We start from the raw sequence: 23,187 nt of genomic DNA, 5'->3' as shown, positions 1-23,187 counted from the left end.
CTACAGTCAGTCTGCAGCCAGTCTACAGTCAGTCTACAGCCAGTCTACAGTCAGTATACAGCCAGTCTACAGTAAGTCTGCAGCCAGTCTGCAGCCAGTCTACAGTCAGTCTACAGCCAGTCTACAGTCAGTCTGCAGCCAGTCTACAGTCAGTCTACAGTCCGTCTGCAGCCAGTCTGCAGCCAGTCTGCAGCCAGTCTACAGTCAGTCTGCAGCCAGTCTACAGACAGTCTGCAGTCAGTCTGCAATCTGTCTGCAGCCAGTCTGCAGTCTGTCTACAGTCAGTCTAAAGTCAGTCTACAGTCAGTCTAAAGTCAGTCTAAAGTCAGTCTAAAGTCAGTCTACAGCCAGTCTACAGTCAGTCTGCAGCCAGTCTGCAGCCAGTCTACAGTCAGTCTGCAGTCAGTCTGCAGCCAGTCTACAGTCAGTCTAAAGTCAGTCTACAGTCAGTCTGCAGCCAGTCTGCAGCCAGTCTACAGTCAGTCTGCAGTCAGTCTGCAGCCAGTCTACAGCCAGTCTGCAGTCAGTCTGCAGCCAGTCTACAGTCAGTCTACAGTCAGTCTACAGTCAGTCTAAAGTCAGTCTACAGTCAGTCTACAGTCAGTCTACAGTCAGTCTAAAGTCAGTCTACAGTCAGTCTAAAGTCAGTCTGCAGTCAGTCTACTGTCAGTCTGCAGTCAGTCTGCAGCCAGTCTACAGTCAGTCTACAGTCAGTCTAAAGTCAGTCTACAGTCAGTCTAAAGTCAGTCTGCAGTCAGTCTACTGTCAGTCTGCAGTCAGTCTGCAGCCAGTCTACAGTCAGTCTACAGTCAGTCTAAAGTCAGTCTACAGTCAGTCTACAGTCAGTCTAAAGTCAGTCTACAGTCAGTCTGCAGCCAGTCTACAGTCAGTCTACAGTCAGTCTACAGCCAGTCTAAAGTCAGTCTAAAGTCAGTCTACAGCCAGTCTGCAGCCAGTCTGCAGCCAGTCTGCAGTGAGTCTGCAGCCAGTCTACAGTCAGTCTACAGTCAGTCTAAAGTCAGTCTACAGTCAGTCTACAGTCAGTCTACAGTCAGTCTACTGTCAGTCTGCAGTCAGTCTGCATATAGTCTACAGTCAGTCTACAGTCAGTCTAAAGTCAGTCTACAGTCAGTCTAAAGTCAGTCTGCAGCCAGTCTACAGTCAGTCTGCAGTCAGTCTGCAGTCAGTCTAAAGTCAGTCTACAGTCAGTCTAAAGTCAGTCTACAGTCAGTCTAAAGTCAGTCTACGGTCAGTCTAAAGTCAGTCTACAGTCAGTCTAAAAGTCAGTCTACAGTCAGTCTAAAGTCAGTCTGCAGTCAGTCTGCAGTCAGTCTGCAGTCAGTCTACAGTCAGTCTACAGTCAGTCTAAAGTCAGTCTGCAGTCAGTCTACAGTCAGTCTGCAGCCAGTCTGCAGCCAGTCTACAGTCAGTCTACAGCCAGTCTGCAGCCAGTCTACAGTCAGTCTACAGTCAGTCTGCAGTCAGTCTGCAGTCAGTCTACAGTCAGTCTGCAGCCAGTCTGCAGCCAGTCTACAGTCAGTCTACAGCCAGTCTGCAGCCAGTCTACAGCCAGTCTACAGCCAGTCTGCAACCAGTCTACAGTCAGTCTGCAGCCAGTCTACAGTCAGTCTACAGCCAGTCTGCAGCCAGTCTACAGCCAGTCTACAGTCAGTCTGCAGCCAGTCTACTGTCAGTCTGCAGTCAGTCTGCAGCCAGTCTACAGTCAGTCTAAAGTCAGTTTACAGTCAGTCTGCAGCCAGTCTACAGCCAGTCTACAGTCAGTCTGCAGCCAGTCTGCAGCCAGTCTACAGTCAGTCTACAGTCAGTCTGCAGCCAGTCTAAAGTCAGTCTAAAGTCAGTCTACAGCCAGTCTACAGTCAGTATACAGCCAGTCTGCAGTAAGTCTGCAGCCAGTCTGCAGCCAGTGTACAGCCAGTCTACAGTCAGTCTACAGTCAGTCTGCAGCCAGTCTAAAGTCAGTCTAAAGTCAGTCTACAGCCAGTCTACAGTCAGTATACAGCCAGTCTACAGTAAGTCTGCAGCCAGTCTGCAGCCAGTCTACAGCCAGTCTGCAGCCAGTCTACAGTCAGTCTACAGCCAGTCTACAGTCAGTCTGCAGCCAGTCTACAGTCAGTCTGCAGCCAGTCTGCAGTCAGTCTACTGTCAGTCTGCAGCCAGTCTACAGTCAGTCTACAGTCAGTCTACAGTCAGTCTAAAGTCAGTCTACAGCCAGTCTACAGTCAGTCTGCAGCCAGTCTACAGTCAGTCTACAGTCAGTCTAAAGCCAGTCTACAGCCAGTCTGCAGCCAGTCTACAGCCAGTCTACAGTCAGTCTACAGCCAGTCTGCAGCCAGTCTGCAGCCAGTCTGCAGTCAGTCTACAGTCAGTCTACAGCCAGTCTACAGCCAGTCTATAACCAGTCTACAGCCAGTCTGCAGCCAGTCTACAGTCAGTCTACAGTCAGTCTAAAGTCAGTCTACAGTCAGTCTGCAGTCAGTCTACTGTCAGTCTGCAGCCAGTCTACAGTCAGTCTACAGTCAGTCTACAGTCAGTCTACAGTCAGTCTGCAGCCAGTCTACAGTCAGTCTGCAGCCAGTCTGCAGCCAGTCTGCAGTCAGTCTTCAGCCAGTCTACAGTCAGTCTACAGTCAGTCTGCAGCCAGTCTACAGCCAGTCTACAGTCAGTCTACAGCCAGTCTACAGTCAGTCTGCAGTCAGTCTAAAGTCAGTCTACAGTCAGTCTACAGTCAGTCTGCAGTCAGTCTACAGTCAGTCTGCAGTCAGTCTGCAGCCAGTCTACAGTCAGTCTAAAGTCAGTCTAAAGTCAGTCTACAGTCAGTCTAAAAGTCAGTCTACAGTCAGTCTAAAGTCAGTCTGCAGTCAGTCTGCAGTCAGTCTGCAGTCAGTCTACAGTCAGTCTACAGTCAGTCTAAAGTCAGTCTAAAGTCAGTCTACAGTCAGTCTAAAAGTCAGTCTACAGTCAGTCTAAAGTCAGTCTAAAGTCAGTCTACAGTCAGTCTAAAAGTCAGTCTACAGTCAGTCTAAAAGTCAGTCTACAGCCAGTCTACAGTCAGTCTACAGTCAGTCTAAAGTCAGTCTACAGTCAGTCTACAGTCAGTCTAAAGTCAGTCTACAGTCAGTCTGCAGCCAGTCTACAGTCAGTCTACAGCCAGTCTACAGTCAGTATACAGCCAGTCTACAGTAAGTCTGCAGCCAGTCTGCAGCCAGTCTACAGTCAGTCTACAGCCAGTCTACAGTCAGTCTGCAGCCAGTCTACAGTCAGTCTACAGTCCGTCTGCAGCCAGTCTGCAGCCAGTCTGCAGCCAGTCTACAGTCAGTCTGCAGCCAGTCTACAGACAGTCTGCAGTCAGTCTGCAATCTGTCTGCAGCCAGTCTGCAGTCTGTCTACAGTCAGTCTAAAGTCAGTCTACAGTCAGTCTAAAGTCAGTCTAAAGTCAGTCTAAAGTCAGTCTACAGCCAGTCTACAGTCAGTCTGCAGCCAGTCTGCAGCCAGTCTACAGTCAGTCTGCAGTCAGTCTGCAGCCAGTCTACAGTCAGTCTAAAGTCAGTCTACAGTCAGTCTGCAGCCAGTCTGCAGCCAGTCTACAGTCAGTCTGCAGTCAGTCTGCAGCCAGTCTACAGCCAGTCTGCAGTCAGTCTGCAGCCAGTCTACAGTCAGTCTACAGTCAGTCTAAAGTCAGTCTACAGTCAGTCTACAGTCAGTCTACAGTCAGTCTAAAGTCAGTCTACAGTCAGTCTAAAGTCAGTCTGCAGTCAGTCTACTGTCAGTCTGCAGTCAGTCTGCAGCCAGTCTACAGTCAGTCTACAGTCAGTCTAAAGTCAGTCTACAGTCAGTCTAAAGTCAGTCTGCAGTCAGTCTACTGTCAGTCTGCAGTCAGTCTGCAGCCAGTCTACAGTCAGTCTACAGTCAGTCTAAAGTCAGTCTACAGTCAGTCTACAGTCAGTCTAAAGTCAGTCTACAGTCAGTCTGCAGCCAGTCTACAGTCAGTCTACAGTCAGTCTACAGCCAGTCTAAAGTCAGTCTAAAGTCAGTCTACAGCCAGTCTGCAGCCAGTCTGCAGCCAGTCTGCAGTGAGTCTGCAGCCAGTCTACAGTCAGTCTACAGTCAGTCTAAAGTCAGTCTACAGTCAGTCTACAGTCAGTCTACAGTCAGTCTACTGTCAGTCTGCAGTCAGTCTGCATATAGTCTACAGTCAGTCTACAGTCAGTCTAAAGTCAGTCTACAGTCAGTCTAAAGTCAGTCTGCAGCCAGTCTACAGTCAGTCTGCAGTCAGTCTGCAGTCAGTCTAAAGTCAGTCTACAGTCAGTCTAAAGTCAGTCTACAGTCAGTCTAAAGTCAGTCTACGGTCAGTCTAAAGTCAGTCTACAGTCAGTCTGCAGACAGTCTACAGTCAGTCTACAGTCAGTCTGCAGCCAGTCTAAAGTCAGTCTACAGTCAGTCTGCAGTCAGTCTACTGTCAGTCTACAGTCAGTCTACAGTCAGTCTACAGACAGTCTACAGTCAGTCTACAGTCAGTCTACAGTCAGTCTGCAGTCAGTCTACAGTCAGTCTGCAGTCAGTCTACAGCCAGTCTACAGTCAGTCTACAGCCAGTCTACAGTCAGTCTGCAGCCAGTCTACAGTCAGTCTGCAGCCAGTCTACAGTCAGTCTACAGTCAGTCTAAAGCCAGTCTACAGCCAGTCTGCAGCCAGTCTACAGTCAGTCAGCAGTCAGTCTACTGTCAGTCTACAGCCAGTCTACAGTCAGTCTACAGCCAGTCTGCAGTCAGTCTGCAGCCAGTCTACAGTCAGTCTACAGTCAGTCTACAGCCAGTCTACAGCCAGTCTACAGCCAGTCTGCAGCCAGTCTGCAGCCAGTCTGCAGTCAGTCTACAGCCAGTCTACAGCCAGTCTACAGCCAGTCTACAGTCAGTCTGCAGCCAGTCTACAGTCAGTCTACAGTCAGTCTGCAGTCAGTCTAAAGTCAGTCTACAGTCAGTCTACAGCCAGTCTACAGCCAGTCTACAGCCAGTCTGCAGCCAGTCTGCAGCCAGTCTACAGCCAGTCTGCAGCCAGTCTGCAGCCAGTCTACAGTCAGTCTACAGTCAGTCTACAGTCAGTCTGCAGCCAGTCTACAGTCAGTCTACAGTCAGTCTACAGCCAGTCTGCAGCCAGTCTGCAGCTAGTCTACAGCCAGTCTACAGCCAGTCTACAGCCAGTCTACAGCCAGTCTACAGTCAGTCTGCAGTCAGTCTAAAGTCAGTCTGCAGTCAGTCTAAAGTCAGTCTACAGTCAGTCTAAAGTCAGTCTACAGTCAGTCTACAGCCAGTCTGCAGCCAGTCTGCAGCCAGTCTACAGCCAGTCTGCAGCCAGTCTACAGTCAGTCTACAGCCAGTCTACAGTCAGTCTGCAGCCAGTCTACAGTCGGTCTACAGTCAGTCTACAGCCAGTCTACAGCCAGTCTACAGTCAGTCTACAGTCAGTCTACAGTCAGTCTGCAGCCAGTCTGCAGCCAGTCTACAGTCAGTCTGCAGTCAGTCTAAAGTCAGTCTACAGCCAGTCTACAGCCAGTCTACAGTCAGTCTGCAGCCAGTCTACAGTCAGTCTACAGTCAGTCTACAGTCAGTCTACAGCCAGTCTACAGTCAGTCTGCAGCCAGTCTACAGTCAGTCTACAGTCAGTCTACAGCCAGTCTGCAGCCAGTCTACAGTCAGTCTACAGTTAGTCTACAGCCAGTCTGCAGTCAGTCTACAGTCAGTCCTCAGTCAGTCTGCAGTCAGTCTACAGTCAGTCTACAGCCAGTCTAAAGTCAGTCTGCAGTCAGTCTACAGTCAGTCTACAGCCAGTCTGCAGCCAGTCTACAGCCAGTCTGCAGCCAGTCTACAGTCAGTCTACAGTCAGTCTACAGCCAGTCTACAGTCAGTCTGCAGCCAGTCTACAGTCAGTCTACAGTCAGTCTACAGCCAGTCTGCAGCCAGTCTACAGTCAGTCTACAGCCAGTCTACAGTCAGTCTGCAGCCAGTCTGCAGCCAGTCTACAGTCAGTCTGCAGTCAGTCTACAGTCAGTCTACAGCCAGTCTACAGCCAGTCTACAGTCAGTCTGCAGCCAGTCTACAGTCAGTCTACAGTCAGTCTACAGCCAGTCTACAGTCAGTCTGCAGCCAGTCTACAGTCAGTCTACAGTCAGTCTACAGCCAGTCTGCAGCCAGTCTACAGTCAGTCTACAGTCAGTCTACAGCCAGTCTGCAGTCAGTCTACAGTCAGTCCTCAGTCAGTCTGCAGTCAGTCTACAGTCAGTCTACAGTCAGTCTGCAGTCAGTCTACAGTCAGTCTGCAGCCAGTCTACAGTCAGTCTGCAGTCAGTCTACAGTCAGTCTACAGTCAGTCTGCAGTCAGTCTACAGTCAGTCTACAGTCAGTCTACAGCCAGTCTACAGTCAGTCTACAGTCAGTCTGCAGTCAGTCTGCAGCCAGTCTACAGTCAGTCTGCAGTCAGTCTACAGTCAGTCTGCAGTCAGTCTACAGTCAGTCTACAGTCAGTCTGCAGTCAGTCTACAGTCAGTCTACAGTCAGTCTGCAGTCAGTCTGCAGCCAGTCTACAGTCAGTCTGCAGTCAGTCTACAGTCAGTCTACAGTCAGTCTGCAGTCAGTCTACAGTCAGTCTACAGTCAGTCTACAGTCAGTCTACAGCCAGTCTACAGCCAGTCTACAGTCAGTCTACAGCCAGTCTACAGTCAGTCTACAGCCAGTCTACAGTCAGTCTGCAGCCAGTCTACAGTCAGTCTGCAGCCAGTCTACAGTCAGTCTGCAGCCAGTCTAAAGCCAGTCTACAGCCAGTCTGCAGCCAGTCTACAGCCAGTCTACAGTCAGTCTACAGCCAGTCTGCAGCCAGTCTGCAGCCAGTCTGCAGTCAGTCTACAGTCAGTCTACAGCCAGTCTACAGCCAGTCTACAGCCAGTCTACAGTCAGTCTGCAGCCAGTCTACAGTCAGTCTGCAGCCAGTCTACAGTCAGTCTACAGTCAGTCTAAAGCCAGTCTACAGCCAGTCTGCAGCCAGTCTACAGTCAGTCTGCAGTCAGTCTGCAGTCAGTCTACAGTCAGTCTACAGTCAGTCTGCAGTCAGTCTACTGTCAGTCTGCAGCCAGTCTACAGCCAGTCTGCAGCCAGTCTACAGTCAGTCTGCAGCCAGTCTACAGTCAGTCTACAGTCAGTCTGCAGCCAGTCTGCAGCCAGTCTACAGTCAGTCTGCAGCCAGTCTACAGCCAGTCTACAGTCAGTCTGCAGTCAGTCTGCAGCCAGTCTACAGTCAGTCTACTGTCAGTCTGCAGCCAGTCTGCAGTCAGTCTACAGTCAGTCTACAGTCAGTCTACAGTCAGTCTAAAGTCAGTCTACAGTCAGTCTGCAGCCAGTCTGCAGCCAGTCTACAGTCAGTCTGCAGTCAGTCTGCAGTCAGTCTAAAGTCAGTCTAAAGTCAGTCTACGGTCAGTCTAAAGTCAGTCTACAGTCAGTCTGCAGACAGTCTACAGTCAGTCTACAGTCAGTCTGCAGCCAGTCTAAAGTCAGTCTACAGTCAGTCTGCAGTCAGTCTACAGTCAGTCTACAGTCAGTCTACAGTCAGTCTACAGTCAGTCTGCAGTCAGTCTACAGTCAGTCTGCAGTCAGTCTACAGACAGTCTACAGTCAGTCTACAGTCAGTCTACAGTCAGTCTACAGTCAGTCTGCAGTCAGTCTACAGTCAGTCTACAGTCAGTCTACAGCCAGTCTACAGTCAGTCTACAGCCAGTCTACAGTCAGTCTGCAGCCAGTCTACAGTCAGTCTGCAGCCAGTCTACAGTCAGTCTACAGTCAGTCTAAAGCCAGTCTACAGCCAGTCTGCAGTCAGTCTACAGTCAGTCAGCAGTCAGTCTACTGTCAGTCTACAGCCAGTCTACAGTCAGTCTACAGCCAGTCTGCAGTCAGTCTGCAGTCAGTCTGCAGCCAGTCTACAGTCAGTCTACAGTCAGTCTACAGCCAGTCTACAGCCAGTCTACAGCCAGTCTGCAGCCAGTCTGCAGCCAGTCTGCAGTCAGTCTACAGCCAGTCTACAGCCAGTCTACAGCCAGTCTACAGTCAGTCTGCAGCCAGTCTGCAGCCAGTCTACAGCCAGTCTGCAGCCAGTCTGCAGCCAGTCTGCAGCCAGTCTGCAGTCAGTCTACAGCCAGTCTGCAGCCAGTCTGCAGTCAGTCTACAGCCAGTCTACAGCCAGTCTACAGCCAGTCTACAGCCAGTCTACAGCCAGTCTGCAGTCAGTCTGCAGCCAGTCTACAGTCAGTCTACAGTCAGTCTAAAGCCAGTCTACAGCCAGTCTGCAGCCACTCTACAGTCAGTCTGCAGTCAGTCTAAAGTCAGTCTATAGTCAGTCTACAGTCAGTCTGCAGTCAGTCTACTGTCAGTCTGCAGCCAGTCTACAGCCAGTCTGCAGCCAGTCTGCAGCTAGTCTACAGCCAGTCTACAGCCAGTCTGCAGCCAGTCTGCAGCTAGTCTACAGCCAGTCTACAGCCAGTCTACAGTCAGTCTACAGCCAGTCTGCAGTCAGTCTAAAGTCAGTCTACAGTCAGTCTAAAGTCAGTCTACAGTCAGTCTAAAGTCAGTCTACAGTCAGTCTACTGTCAGTCTGCAGTCAGTCTGCAGCCAGTCTACAGTCAGTCTACAGTCAGTCTACTGTCAGTCTGCAGTCAGTCTGCAGCCAGTCTACAGTCAGTCTACAGTCAGTCTACAGCCAGTCTACAGTCAGTCTGCAGTCAGTCTACAGTCAGTCTACAGCCAGTCTGCAGCCAGTTCACAGCCAGTCTACAGCCAGTCTGCAGCCAGTCTGCAGCCAGTCTACAGTCAGTCTACAGTCAGTCTACAGTCAGTCTGCAGCCAGTCTACAGTCAGTCTACAGTCAGTCTACAGCCAGTCTGCAGCCAGTCTACAGTCAGTCTACAGTCAGTCTACAGCCAGTCTGCAGCCAGTCTACAGTCAGTCTACAGTCAGTCTACAGTCAGTCTGCAGCCAGTCTGCAGCCAGTCTGCAGCCAGTCTACAGCCAGTCTACTGTCAGTCTGCAGTCAGTCTGCAGCCAGTCTACAGTCAGTCTACAGTCAGTCTACAGTCAGTCTACAGCCAGTCTACAGTCAGTCTGCAGCCAGTCTACAGTCAGTCTACAGTCAGTCTACAGCCAGTCTGCAGCCAGTCTACAGTCAGTCTACAGTCAGTCTACAGTCAGTCTGCAGCCAGTCTGCAGTCAGTCTACAGTCAATCCTCAGTCAGTCTGCAGTCAGTCTACAGTCAGTCTACAGTCAGTCTGCAGTCAGTCTACAGTCAGTCTACAGCCAGTCTACAGTCAGTCTGCAGCCAGTCTACAGTCAGTCTGCAGCCAGTCTACAGTCAGTCTGCAGTCAGTCTACAGTCAGTCTACAGCCAGTCTACAGTCAGTCTACAGTCAGTCTACAGCCAGTCTACAGTCAGTCTGCAGCCAGTCTACAGTCAGTCTGCAGCCAGTCTACAGTCAGTCTACAGTCAGTCTACAGTCAGTCTACAGCCAGTCTACAGTCAGTCTGCAGCCAGTCTACAGTCAGTCTGCAGTCAGTCTACAGTCAGTCTACAGTCAGTCTGCAGTCAGTCTACAGTCAGTCTACAGTCAGTCTACAGTCAGTCTACAGTCAGTCTACAGTCAGTCTACAGCCAGTCTACAGTCAGTCTACAGCCAGTCTACAGTCAGTCTACAGCCAGTCTACAGTCAGTCTGCAGCCAGTCTACAGTCAGTCTACAGTCAGTCTAAAGCCAGTCTACAGCCAGTCTAAAGCCAGTCTACAGCCAGTCTACAGTCAGTCTACAGCCAGTCTGCAGCCAGTCTGCAGCCAGTCTGCAGTCAGTCTACAGTCAGTCTACAGCCAGTCTACAGCCAGTCTACAGTCAGTCTACAGTCAGTCTGCAGCCAGTCTACAGTCAGTCTGCAGCCAGTCTACAGTCAGTCTACAGTCAGTCTAAAGCCAGTCTACAGCCAGTCTGCAGCCAGTCTACAGTCAGTCTGCAGTCAGTCTAAAGTCAGTCTACAGTCAGTCTACAGTCAGTCCTCAGTCAGTCTGCAGTCAGTCTACAGTCAGTCTACAGCCAGTCTAAAGTCAGTCTGCAGTCAGTCTACAGTCAGTCTACAGCCAGTCTGCAGCCAGTCTGCAGCCAGTCTACAGCCAGTCTGCAGCCAGTCTACAGTCAGTCTACAGTCAGTCTACAGCCAGTCTACAGTCAGTCTGCAGCCAGTCTACAGTCAGTCTACAGTCAGTCTACAGCCAGTCTGCAGCCAGTCTACAGTCAGTCTACAGTCAGTCTACAGTCAGTCTGCAGCCAGTCTGCAGCCAGTCTACAGTCAGTCTGCAGTCAGTCTACAGTCAGTCTACAGCCAGTCTACAGCCAGTCTACAGTCAGTCTGCAGCCAGTCTACAGTCAGTCTACAGTCAGTCTACAGCCAGTCTACAGTCAGTCTGCAGCCAGTCTACAGTCAGTCTACAGTCAGTCTACAGCCAGTCTGCAGCCAGTCTACAGTCAGTCTACAGTCAGTCTACAGCCAGTCTGCAGTCAGTCTACAGTCAGTCCTCAGTCAGTCTGCAGTCAGTCTACAGTCAGTCTACAGTCAGTCTGCAGTCAGTCTACAGTCAGTCTACAGCCAGTCTACAGTCAGTCTACAGTCAGTCTGCAGTCAGTCTGCAGCCAGTCTACAGTCAGTCTGCAGTCAGTCTACAGTCAGTCTACAGTCAGTCTGCAGTCAGTCTACAGTCAGTCTACAGTCAGTCTGCAGTCAGTCTACAGTCAGTCTACAGTCAGTCTACAGCCAGTCTACAGCCAGTCTACAGTCAGTCTACAGCCAGTCTACAGTCAGTCTACAGCCAGTCTACAGTCAGTCTGCAGCCAGTCTACAGTCAGTCTGCAGCCAGTCTACAGTCAGTCTGCAGCCAGTCTAAAGCCAGTCTACAGCCAGTCTGCAGCCAGTCTACAGCCAGTCTACAGTCAGTCTACAGCCAGTCTGCAGCCAGTCTGCAGCCAGTCTGCAGTCAGTCTACAGTCAGTCTACAGCCAGTCTACAGCCAGTCTACAGTCAGTCTGCAGCCAGTCTACAGTCAGTCTGCAGCCAGTCTACAGTCAGTCTACAGTCAGTCTAAAGCCAGTCTACAGCCAGTCTGCAGCCAGTCTACAGTCAGTCTGCAGTCAGTCTGCAGTCAGTCTACACTCAGTCTACAGTCAGTCTGCAGTCAGTCTACTGTCAGTCTGCAGCCAGTCTACAGCCAGTCTGCAGCCAGTCTACAGTCAGTCTGCAGCCAGTCTACAGTCAGTCTACAGTCAGTCTGCAGCCAGTCTGCAGCCAGTCTACAGTCAGTCTGCAGCCAGTCTACAGCCAGTCTACAGTCAGTCTGCAGTCAGTCTGCAGCCAGTCTACAGTCAGTCTACTGTCAGTCTGCAGCCAGTCTGCAGTCAGTCTACAGTCAGTCTACAGTCAGTCTACAGTCAGTCTAAAGTCAGTCTACAGTCAGTCTGCAGCCAGTCTGCAGCCAGTCTACAGTCAGTCTGCAGTCAGTCTGCAGTCAGTCTAAAGTCAGTCTACAGTCAGTCTAAAGTCAGTCTACGGTCAGTCTAAAGTCAGTCTACGGTCAGTCTAAAGTCAGTCTACAGTCAGTCTGCAGACAGTCTACAGTCAGTCTACAGTCAGTCTGCAGCCAGTCTAAAGTCAGTCTACAGTCAGTCTGCAGTCAGTCTACAGTCAGTCTACAGTCAGTCTACAGTCAGTCTGCAGTCAGTCTACAGTCAGTCTGCAGTCAGTCTACAGACAGTCTACAGTCAGTCTACAGTCAGTCTACAGTCAGTCTACAGTCAGTCTGCAGTCAGTCTACAGTCAGTCTACAGTCAGTCTACAGCCAGTCTACAGTCAGTCTACAGCCAGTCTACAGTCAGTCTGCAGCCAGTCTACAGTCAGTCTGCAGCCAGTCTACAGTCAGTCTACAGTCAGTCTAAAGCCAGTCTACAGCCAGTCTGCAGTCAGTCTACAGTCAGTCAGCAGTCAGTCTACTGTCAGTCTACAGCCAGTCTACAGTCAGTCTACAGCCAGTCTGCAGTCAGTCTGCAGTCAGTCTGCAGCCAGTCTACAGTCAGTCTACAGTCAGTCTACAGCCAGTCTACAGCCAGTCTACAGCCAGTCTGCAGCCAGTCTGCAGCCAGTCTGCAGTCAGTCTACAGCCAGTCTACAGCCAGTCTACAGCCAGTCTACAGTCAGTCTGCAGCCAGTCTGCAGCCAGTCTACAGCCAGTCTGCAGCCAGTCTGCAGCCAGTCTGCAGCCAGTCTGCAGTCAGTCTACAGCCAGTCTGCAGCCAGTCTGCAGTCAGTCTACAGCCAGTCTACAGCCAGTCTACAGCCAGTCTACAGCCAGTCTGCAGTCAGTCTGCAGCCAGTCTACAGTCAGTCTACAGTCAGTCTAAAGCCAGTCTACAGCCAGTCTGCAGCCACTCTACAGTCAGTCTGCAGTCAGTCTAAAGTCAGTCTATAGTCAGTCTACAGTCAGTCTGCAGTCAGTCTACTGTCAGTCTGCAGCCAGTCTACAGCCAGTCTGCAGCCAGTCTGCAGCTAGTCTACAGCCAGTCTACAGTCAGTCTACAGCCAGTCTACAGCCAGTCTGCAGTCAGTCTACAGTCAGTCTACAGCCAGTCTGCAGCCAGTCTGCAGCCAGTCTACAGCCAGTCTGCAGCCAGTCTGCAGCCAGTCTACAGTCAGTCTACAGTCAGTCTACAGTCAGTCTGCAGCCAGTCTACAGTCAGTCTACAGTCAGTCTACAGCCAGTCTGCAGCCAGTCTACAGTCAGTCTACAGCCAGTCTGCAGCCAGTCTACAGTCAGTCTACAGTCAGTCTACAGTCAGTCTGCAGCCAGTCTGCAGCCAGTCTACAGCCAGTCTACAGCCAGTCTACTGTCAGTCTGCAGTCAGTCTGCAGCCAGTCTACAGTCAGTCTACAGTCAGTCTACAGTCAGTCTACAGCCAGTCTACAGTCAGTCTGCAGCCAGTCTACAGTCAGTCTACAGTCAGTCTACAGCCAGTCTGCAGCCAGTCTACAGTCAGTCTACAGTCAGTCTACAGTCAGTCTACAGTCAGTCTGCAGCCAGTCTGCAGTCAGTCTACAGTCAATCCTCAGTCAGTCTGCAGTCAGTCTACAGTCAGTCTACAGTCAGTCTGCAGTCAGTCTACAGTCAGTCTACAGCCAGTCTACAGTCAGTCTGCAGCCAGTCTACAGTCAGTCTGCAGCCAGTCTACAGTCAGTCTGCAGTCAGTCTACAGTCAGTCTACAGCCAGTCTACAGTCAGTCTACAGTCAGTCTACAGCCAGTCTACAGTCAGTCTGCAGCCAGTCTACAGTCAGTCTGCAGCCAGTCTACAGTCAGTCTACAGTCAGTCTACAGTCAGTCTACAGCCAGTCTACAGTCAGTCTGCAGCCAGTCTACAGTCAGTCTGCAGTCAGTCTACAGTCAGTCTACAGTCAGTCTGCAGTCAGTCTACAGTCAGTCTACAGTCAGTCTACAGCCAGTCTACAGTCAGTCTACAGTCAGTCTACAGCCAGTCTACAGTCAGTCTACAGCCAGTCTACAGTCAGTCTACAGCCAGTCTACAGTCAGTCTGCAGCCAGTCTACAGTCAGTCTACAGTCAGTCTAAAGCCAGTCTACAGCCAGTCTGCAGCCAGTCTACAGCCAGTCTACAGTCAGTCTACAGCCAGTCTGCAGCCAGTCTGCAGCCAGTCTGCAGTCAGTCTACAGTCAGTCTACAGCCAGTCTACAGCCAGTCTACAGTCAGTCTACAGTCAGTCTGCAGCCAGTCTACAGTCAGTCTGCAGCCAGTCTACAGTCAGTCTACAGTCAGTCTAAAGCCAGTCTACAGCCAGTCTGCAGCCAGTCTACAGTCAGTCTGCAGTCAGTCTAAAGTCAGTCTACAGTCAGTCTACAGTCAGTCCTCAGTCAGTCTGCAGTCAGTCTACAGTCAGTCTACAGCCAGTCTAAAGTCAGTCTGCAGTCAGTCTACAGTCAGTCTACAGCCAGTCTGCAGCCAGTCTGCAGCCAGTCTACAGCCAGTCTGCAGCCAGTCTACAGTCAGTCTACAGTCAGTCTACAGCCAGTCTACAGTCAGTCTGCAGCCAGTCTACAGTCAGTCTACAGTCAGTCTACAGCCAGTCTGCAGCCAGTCTACAGTCAGTCTACAGTCAGTCTACAGTCAGTCTGCAGCCAGTCTGCAGCCAGTCTACAGTCAGTCTGCAGTCAGTCTACAGTCAGTCTACAGCCAGTCTACAGCCAGTCTACAGTCAGTCTGCAGCCAGTCTACAGTCAGTCTACAGTCAGTCTACAGCCAGTCTGCAGCCAGTCTACAGTCAGTCTACAGTCAGTCTACAGCCAGTCTGCAGCCAGTCTACAGTCAGTCTACAGTCAGTCTACAGCCAGTCTGCAGTCAGTCTACAGTCAGTCCTCAGTCAGTCTGCAGTCAGTCTACAGTCAGTCTACAGTCAGTCTGCAGTCAGTCTACAGTCAGTCTACAGCCAGTCTACAGTCAGTCTACAGTCAGTCTGCAGTCAGTCTACAGTCAGTCTACAGTCAGTCTGCAGTCAGTCTACAGTCAGTCTACAGTCAGTCTGCAGTCAGTCTACAGTCAGTCTACAGTCAGTCTACAGCCAGTCTACAGCCAGTCTACAGTCAGTCTACAGCCAGTCTACAGTCAGTCTACAGCCAGTCTACAGTCAGTCTGCAGCCAGTCTACAGTCAGTCTGCAGCCAGTCTACAGTCAGTCTGCAGCCAGTCTAAAGCCAGTCTACAGCCAGTCTGCAGCCAGTCTACAGCCAGTCTACAGTCAGTCTACAGCCAGTCTGCAGCCAGTCTGCAGCCAGTCTGCAGTCAGTCTACAGTCAGTCTACAGCCAGTCTACAGCCAGTCTACAGTCAGTCTGCAGCCAGTCTACAGTCAGTCTGCAGCCAGTCTACAGTCAGTCTACAGTCAGTCTAAAGCCAGTCTACAGCCAGTCTGCAGCCAGTCTACAGTCAGTCTGCAGTCAGTCTGCAGTCAGTCTACAGTCAGTCTACAGTCAGTCTGCAGTCAGTCTACTGTCAGTCTGCAGCCAGTCTACAGCCAGTCTGCAGCCAGTCTACAGTCAGTCTGCAGCCAGTCTACAGTCAGTCTACAGTCAGTCTGCAGCCAGTCTGCAGCCAGTCTACAGTCAGTCTGCAGCCAGTCTACAGCCAGTCTACAGTCAGTCTGCAGTCAGTCTGCAGCCAGTCTACAGTCAGTCTACTGTCAGTCTGCAGCCAGTCTGCAGTCAGTCTACAGTCAGTCTACAGTCAGTCTACAGTCAGTCTAAAGTCAGTCTACAGTCAGTCTGCAGCCAGTCTGCAGCCAGTCTACAGTCAGTCTGCAGTCAGTCTGCAGTCAGTCTAAAGTCAGTCTACAGTCAGTCTAAAGTCAGTCTACAGTCAGTCTAAAGTCAGTCTACGGTCAGTCTAAAGTCAGTCTACAGTCAGTCTGCAGACAGTCTACAGTCAGTCTACAGTCAGTCTGCAGCCAGTCTAAAGTCAGTCTACAGTCAGTCTGCAGTCAGTCTACAGTCAGTCTACAGTCAGTCTACAGTCAGTCTACAGTCAGTCTGCAGTCAGTCTACAGTCAGTCTGCAGACAGTCTACAGTCAGTCTACAGTCAGTCTACAGTCAGTCTACAGTCAGTCTGCAGTCAGTCTACAGTCAGTCTACAGTCAGTCTACAGCCAGTCTACAGTCAGTCTACAGCCAGTCTACAGTCAGTCTGCAGCCAGTCTACAGTCAGTCTGCAGCCAGTCTACAGTCAGTCTACAGTCAGTCTAAAGCCAGTCTACAGCCAGTCTGCAGTCAGTCTACAGTCAGTCAGCAGTCAGTCTACTGTCAGTCTACAGCCAGTCTACAGTCAGTCTACAGCCAGTCTGCAGTCAGTCTGCAGTCAGTCTGCAGCCAGTCTACAGTCAGTCTACAGTCAGTCTACAGCCAGTCTACAGCCAGTCTACAGCCAGTCTGCAGCCAGTCTGCAGCCAGTCTGCAGTCAGTCTACAGCCAGTCTACAGCCAGTCTACAGCCAGTCTACAGTCAGTCTGCAGCCAGTCTGCAGCCAGTCTACAGCCAGTCTGCAGCCAGTCTGCAGCCAGTCTGCAGCCAGTCTGCAGTCAGTCTACAGCCAGTCTGCAGCCAGTCTGCAGTCAGTCTACAGCCAGTCTACAGCCAGTCTACAGCCAGTCTACAGCCAGTCTACAGCCAGTCTGCAGTCAGTCTGCAGCCAGTCTACAGTCAGTCTACAGTCAGTCTAAAGCCAGTCTACAGCCAGTCTGCAGCCACTCTACAGTCAGTCTGCAGTCAGTCTAAAGTCAGTCTATAGTCAGTCTACAGTCAGTCTGCAGTCAGTCTACTGTCAGTCTGCAGCCAGTCTACAGCCAGTCTGCAGCCAGTCTGCAGCTAGTCTACAGCCAGTCTACAGCCAGTCTGCAGCCAGTCTGCAGCTAGTCTACAGCCAGTCTACAGCCAGTCTACAGTCAGTCTACAGCCAGTCTGCAGTCAGTCTAAAGTCAGTCTACAGTCAGTCTAAAGTCAGTCTACAGTCAGTCTAAAGTCAGTCTACAGTCAGTCTACTGTCAGTCTGCAGTCAGTCTGCAGCCAGTCTACAGTCAGTCTACAGTCAGTCTACTGTCAGTCTGCAGTCAGTCTGCAGCCAGTCTACAGTCAGTCTACAGTCAGTCTACAGCCAGTCTACAGTCAGTCTACAGTCAGTCTACAGTCAGTCTACAGCCAGTCTGCAGCCAGTCTGCAGCCAGTCTACAGCCAGTCTGCAGCCAGTCTGCAGCCAGTCTACAGTCAGTCTACAGTCAGTCTACAGTCAGTCTGCAGCCAGTCTACAGTCAGTCTACAGTCAGTCTACAGCCAGTCTGCAGCCAGTCTACAGTCAGTCTACAGTCAGTCTACAGCCAGTCTGCAGCCAGTCTACAGTCAGTCTACAGTCAGTCTACAGTCAGTCTGCAGCCAGTCTGCAGCCAGTCTACAGCCAGTCTACAGCCAGTCTACTGTCAGTCTGCAGTCAGTCTGCAGCCAGTCTACAGTCAGTCTACAGTCAGTCTACAGTCAGTCTACAGCCAGTCTACAGTCAGTCTGCAGCCAGTCTACAGTCAGTCTACAGTCAGTCTACAGCCAGTCTGCAGCCAGTCTACAGTCAGTCTACAGTCAGTCTACAGTCAGTCTACAGTCAGTCTGCAGCCAGTCTGCAGTCAGTCTACAGTCAATCCTCAGTCAGTCTGCAGTCAGTCTACAGTCAGTCTACAGTCAGTCTGCAGTCAGTCTACAGTCAGTCTACAGCCAGTCTACAGTCAGTCTGCAGCCAGTCTACAGTCAGTCTGCAGCCAGTCTACAGTCAGTCTGCAGTCAGTCTACAGTCAGTCTACAGCCAGTCTACAGTCAGTCTACAGTCAGTCTACAGCCAGTCTACAGTCAGTCTGCAGCCAGTCTACAGTCAGTCTGCAGCCAGTCTACAGTCAGTCTACAGTCAGTCTACAGTCAGTCTACAGCCAGTCTACAGTCAGTCTGCAGCCAGTCTACAGTCAGTCTGCAGTCAGTCTACAGTCAGTCTACAGTCAGTCTGCAGTCAGTCTACAGTCAGTCTACAGTCAGTCTACAGCCAGTCTACAGTCAGTCTACAGTCAGTCTACAGCCAGTCTACAGTCAGTCTACAGCCAGTCTACAGTCAGTCTACAGCCAGTCTACAGTCAGTCTGCAGCCAGTCTACAGTCAGTCTACAGTCAGTCTAAAGCCAGTCTACAGCCAGTCTGCAGCCAGTCTACAGCCAGTCTACAGTCAGTCTACAGCCAGTCTGCAGCCAGTCTGCAGCCAGTCTGCAGTCAGTCTACAGTCAGTCTACAGCCAGTCTACAGCCAGTCTACAGTCAGTCTACAGTCAGTCTGCAGCCAGTCTACAGTCAGTCTGCAGCCAGTCTACAGTCAGTCTACAGTCAGTCTAAAGCCAGTCTACAGCCAGTCTGCAGCCAGTCTACAGTCAGTCTGCAGTCAGTCTAAAGTCAGTCTACAGTCAGTCTACAGTCAGTCTGCAGTCAGTCTACTGTCAGTCTGCAGCCAGTCTACAGCCAGTCTGCAGCCAGTCTACAGTCAGTCTGCAGCCAGTCTACAGTCAGTCTACAGTCAGTCTGCAGCCAGTCTGCAGCCAGTCTACAGTCAGTCTGCAGCCAGTCTACAGCCAGTCTACAGTCAGTCTGCAGTCAGTCTGCAGCCAGTCTACAGTCAGTCTATTGTCAGTCTGCAGCCAGTCTGCAGTCAGTCTACAGTCAGTCTACAGTCAGTCTAAAGTCAGTCTACAGTCAGTCTAAAGTCAGTCTACAGCCAGTCTACAGTCAGTCTGCAGCCAGTCTGCAGCCAGTCTACAGTCAGTCTGCAGTCAGTCTGCAGCCAGTCTACAGTCAGTCTAAAGTCAGTCTACAGTCAGTCTACAGCCAGTCTACAGTCAGTCTGCAGCCAGTCTAAAGTCAGTCTACAGTCAGTCTGCAGTCAGTCTGCAGCCAGTCTACAGTCAGTCTACAGTCAGTCTAAAGTCAGTCTACAGTCAGTCTACAGTCAGTCTACAGTCAGTCTAAAGTCAGTCTACAGTCAGTCTAAAGTCAGTCTACAGTCAGTCTGCAGTCTGTCTGCAGCCAGTCTACAGTCAGTCTGCAGTCAGTCTGCAGCCAGTCTACAGTCAGTCTGCAGTCAGTCTGCAGCCAGTCTACAGTCAGTCTGCAGTCAGTCTGCAGCCAGTCTACAGTCAGTCTGCAGTCAGTCTGCAGCCAGTCTAAAGTCAGTCTGCAGCCAGTCTACAGTCAGTCTGCAGCCAGTCTACAGTCAGTCTGCAGTCAGTCTGCAGCCAGTCTAAAGTCAGTCTGCAGCCAGTCTACAGTCAGTCTGCAGTCAGTCTGCAGCCAGTCTAAAGTCAGTCTGCAGCCAGTCTACAGTCAGTCTGCAGTCTGTCTGCAGCCAGTCTACAGTCAGTCTGCAGTCAGTCTACAGCCAGTCTACAGTCAGTCTGCAGTCAGTCTGCAGCCAGTCTACAGTCAGTCTGCAGTCAGTCTACAGTCAGTCTGCAGTCAGTCTACAGTCAGTCTACAGTCAGTCTGCAGTCAGTCTACAGTCAGTCTACAGTCAGTCTAAAGTCAGTCTACAGTCAGTCTGCAGTCTGTCTGCAGCCAGTCTACAGTCAGTCTGCAGTCAGTCTAAAGTCAGTCTACAGTCAGTCTGCAGTCTGTCTGCAGCCAGTCTGCAGTCTGTCTGCAGCCAGTCTACAGTCAGTCTGCAGTCAGTCTACAGTCAGTCTAAAGTCAGTCTTCAGCCAGTCTACAGTCAGTCTGCAGCCAGTCTGCAGCCAGTCTACAGTCAGTCTGCAGTCAGTCTGCAGCCAGTCTACAGTCAGTCTAAAGTCAGTCTACAGTCAGTCTACAGCCAGTCTACAGTCAGTCTGCAGCCAGTCTAAAGTCAGTCTACAGTCAGTCTGCAGTCAGTCTGCAGCCAGTCTACAGTCAGTCTACAGTCAGTCTAAAGTCAGTCTACAGTCAGTCTACAGTCAGTCTACAGTCAGTCTAAAGTCAGTCTACAGTCAGTCTAAAGTCAGTCTACAGTCAGTCTGCAGTCTGTCTGCAGCCAGTCTACAGTCAGTATGCAGTCAGTCTGCAGCCAGTCTACAGTCAGTCTGCAGTCAGTCTGCAGCCAGTCTAAAGTCAGTCTGCAGCCAGTCTACAGTCAGTCTGCAGCCAGTCTACAGTCAGTCTGCAGTCAGTCTGCAGCCAGTCTACAGTCAGTCTGCAGTCAGTCTGCAGCCAGTCTAAAGTCAGTCTGCAGCCAGTCTACAGTCAGTCTGCAGTCAGTCTGCAGCCAGTCTAAAGTCAGTCTGCAGCCAGTCTACAGTCAGTCTGCAGTCTGTCTGCAGCCAGTCTACAGTCAGTCTGCAGTCAGTCTACAGCCAGTCTACAGTCAGTCTGCAGTCAGTCTGCAGCCAGTCTACAGTCAGTCTGCAGTCAGTCTACAGTCAGTCTGCAGTCAGTCTACAGTCAGTCTACAGTCAGTCTGCAGTCAGTCTACAGTCAGTCTACAGTCAGTCTAAAGTCAGTCTACAGTCAGTCTGCAGTCTGTCTGCAGCCAGTCTACAGTCAGTCTGCAGTCAGTCTAAAGTCAGTCTACAGTCAGTCTGCAGTCTGTCTAAAGTCAGTCTACAGTCAGTCTGCAGTCTGTCTGCAGCCAGTCTACAGTCAGTATGCAGTCAGTCTGCAGCCAGTCTACAGTCAGTCTGCAGTCAGTCTGCAGCCAGTCTAAAGTCAGTCTGCAGCCAGTCTACAGTCAGTCTGCAGCCAGTCTACAGTCAGTCTGCAGTCAGTCTGCAGCCAGTCTACAGTCAGTCTGCAGTCAGTCTGCAGCCAGTCTAAAGTCAGTCTGCAGCCAGTCTACAGTCAGTCTGCAGTCAGTCTGCAGCCAGTCTAAAGTCAGTCTGCAGCCAGTCTACAGTCAGTCTGCAGTCTGTCTGCAGCCAGTCTACAGTCAGTCTGCAGTCAGTCTACAGCCAGTCTACAGTCAGTCTGCAGTCAGTCTGCAGCCAGTCTACAGTCAGTCTGCAGTCAGTCTACAGTCAGTCTGCAGTCAGTCTACAGTCAGTCTACAGTCAGTCTGCAGTCAGTCTACAGTCAGTCTACAGTCAGTCTAAAGTCAGTCTACAGTCAGTCTGCAGTCTGTCTGCAGCCAGTCTACAGTCAGTCTGCAGTCAGTCTAAAGTCAGTCTACAGTCAGTCTGCAGTCTGTCTGCAGCCAGTCTGCAGTCTGTCTGCAGCCAGTCTACAGTCAGTCTGCAGTCAGTCTACAGTCAGTCTGCAGTCAGTCTACAGTCAGTCTACAGTCAGTCTGCAGCCAGTCTACAGTCAGTCTACAGTCAGTCTGCAGTCAGTCTACAGTCAGTCTACAGTCAGTCTGCAGCCAGTCTACAGTCAGTCTGCAGTCAGTCTACAGTCAGTCTGCAGTCAGTCTACAGTCAGTCTACAGTCAGTCTGCAGTCAGTCTACAGTCAGTCTACAGTCAGTCTAAAGTCAGTCTACAGTCAGTCTAAAGTCAGTCTACAGTCAGTCTGCAGTCAGTCTACAGTCAGTCTACAGTCAGTCTACAGTCAGTCTAAAGTCAGTCTACAGTCAGTCTAAAGTCAGTCTACAGTCAGTCTGCAGTCTGTCTGCAGCCAGTCTGCAGTCTGTCTGCAGCCAGTCTACAGTCAGTCTGCAGTCAGTCTGCAGCCAGTCTACAGTCAGTCTGCAGTCAGTCTGCAGCCAGTCTAAAGTCAGTCTGCAGCCAGTCTACAGTCAGTCTGCAGCCAGTCTACAGTCAGTCTGCAGTCAGTCTGCAGCCAGTCTAAAGTCAGTCTGCAGCCAGTCTGCAGCCAGTCTGCGAACATTACGTTCCTATCTTCATGTAAAATTCAGATGTAAAGTAGCAGTGATGGCAACTTTGTACCGCTTTGTTTTTTTTTTAACCAATGTTCATTAATCTGCTACGTGTCCTTTTCTAAATAAATAAATATCAAGGATCAATGTGTTGATGTGACTCTTATGGTAGATTAATAGAAACATAATAAAGTTAACTGAAAAAAAAAGTAGCAAGAACGTCTCGAACAGAGGTGCCCAAAGTCGCTCCACAATGTCCTGCACATGACGTGCACATGAAGTTCTGCACAATGACTGATCAGTTTGACTCAGGTGTGTTGGAGCAGGGATACATGGAAAGCCTGCAGGATTGTGGCTCTGGAGGACCGGAGCCGGACACCCCTGATCTAGAACTTCTCATCCACCTGAAATCAGATGCACATCCTCATCCTGAACACTAGAGGGAGCTGTCTGTCTTCAGTCTGTCTGGACTTGTTTCTGGAAATCCCTCCCTCCATGTCTTCAACATCACAAGTTAGAAACCTCCCAGTTCAGCAGAAACCAGCTCCTCAGAGCAGCTGCTGGTCCTGGTCCTGGTCCTGGTCCACCTACCTGACTGCTCAGGAGCACTGCTGATGGTGAATGGGTGCCACTCATACTTGGCGATGACGGGAATGTTAATATAGATGTAGTCTCCAGGTTTGAAATGGAAGACCTGAGGACGTCTGAGGACCAGGTGAGTCACCTGAAACCAGAGAGACATTCCTGGTCAGCTTTTCTTCATCATCCTCATCACCTCCATGAAGCGTCGGGCTGATCCACCTTGGAGGGCAGCAGGTTGACCTCCACGATGTAAAGACCTCCCATTCGAGATGAGGCGATTCCCACCATCTTCTCCAGCAGGAAGACCAGACCCGGAACAACAAACCACTTCCAGAAGTTGGCACAGTGGATGATGAGCAGGACCCAGACCAGCACGTAGGACAGGTGGGACCAGTAGAACACCTGCAGGACACACAACCACAGAACCGTCCACACTGGTCCAGAGTCCCAAGACAAAGATGGTGATGATGAAGATGCACCTCAAAGTGTCCGCTGCGTCGTACAAAGGTGCTGGAGCAGAGGACCATGAGGAAGATCAGCAGCTGCAGGACGATCCCAGTCAGAGAAGCCGTCCCCCCGACCCAGCCCACGCCGGGCCGCGTGGTCAGCAGGTACTCCCCCAGACCGAACCCGGTCCGCCTGGACAGCTGGACTGACATGAGACAGTATGTGGTCAGAACACCTGGTCCAAACTCCAGGTGTCACAGTACCGAGAACACTGGACTACAGGAAATCAGCTGGTTTCTCCGGATGTCCTTTCCTTAGTTTAAACTGGTTTATGAATTCAGTTAGTTTAAACTGGTTTATAAATTCAGTTAGTTTAAACTGGACTGATGGGGATCGTCCACCTGTTTAAATTGGACTGGAAATGGACTAGAGTAGACTGACCCGAACTGACCTGACCCTACCCGACATCCAGAACCAGTTCTAACAATGAAAATGACGTCCAGAACCAGTTCTAACAATGAAAATGACGTCCAGAACCAGTTCTGACCCTGAAAATGACGTCCAGAACCAGTTCTGACCCTGAAAATGACGTCCAGAACCAGTTCTGACGCTGAAAACGACGTCCAGAACCAGTTCTGACCCTGAAAGTGACATGCAGAACCAGTTCTGAC

The 23,187-nt window shown here is 50.9% G+C and overlaps 1 protein-coding gene across 1 annotated transcript in view; it reads right to left on the bottom strand.

Annotated features, from left to right (window-relative positions):
- Positions 1-23,187, bottom strand: part of nox5 (NADPH oxidase, EF-hand calcium binding domain 5) — a gene marked incomplete at both ends in the record, with an annotated part of 135,121 nt that overhangs the window by 47,839 nt on the left and 64,095 nt on the right. The window contains 3 exons of the mRNA XM_079251762.1: positions 22,079-22,211; positions 22,289-22,471; positions 22,549-22,721. Of these exons, the coding sequence (XP_079107888.1) occupies positions 22,079-22,211; positions 22,289-22,471; positions 22,549-22,721 (489 nt within the window). The remainder of the gene's footprint in view (positions 1-22,078; positions 22,212-22,288; positions 22,472-22,548; positions 22,722-23,187) is intronic.

Source organism: Telmatherina bonti (genome assembly GCF_933228915.1).
Source record: "Telmatherina bonti genome assembly, chromosome: 2".
NCBI classification, from domain to species: Eukaryota; Metazoa; Chordata; class Actinopteri; order Atheriniformes; family Telmatherinidae; genus Telmatherina; species Telmatherina bonti.
The sequence above is the reverse complement of the archived record's forward strand: the minus strand, read 5'-3'. Positions and strand labels throughout refer to the sequence as shown.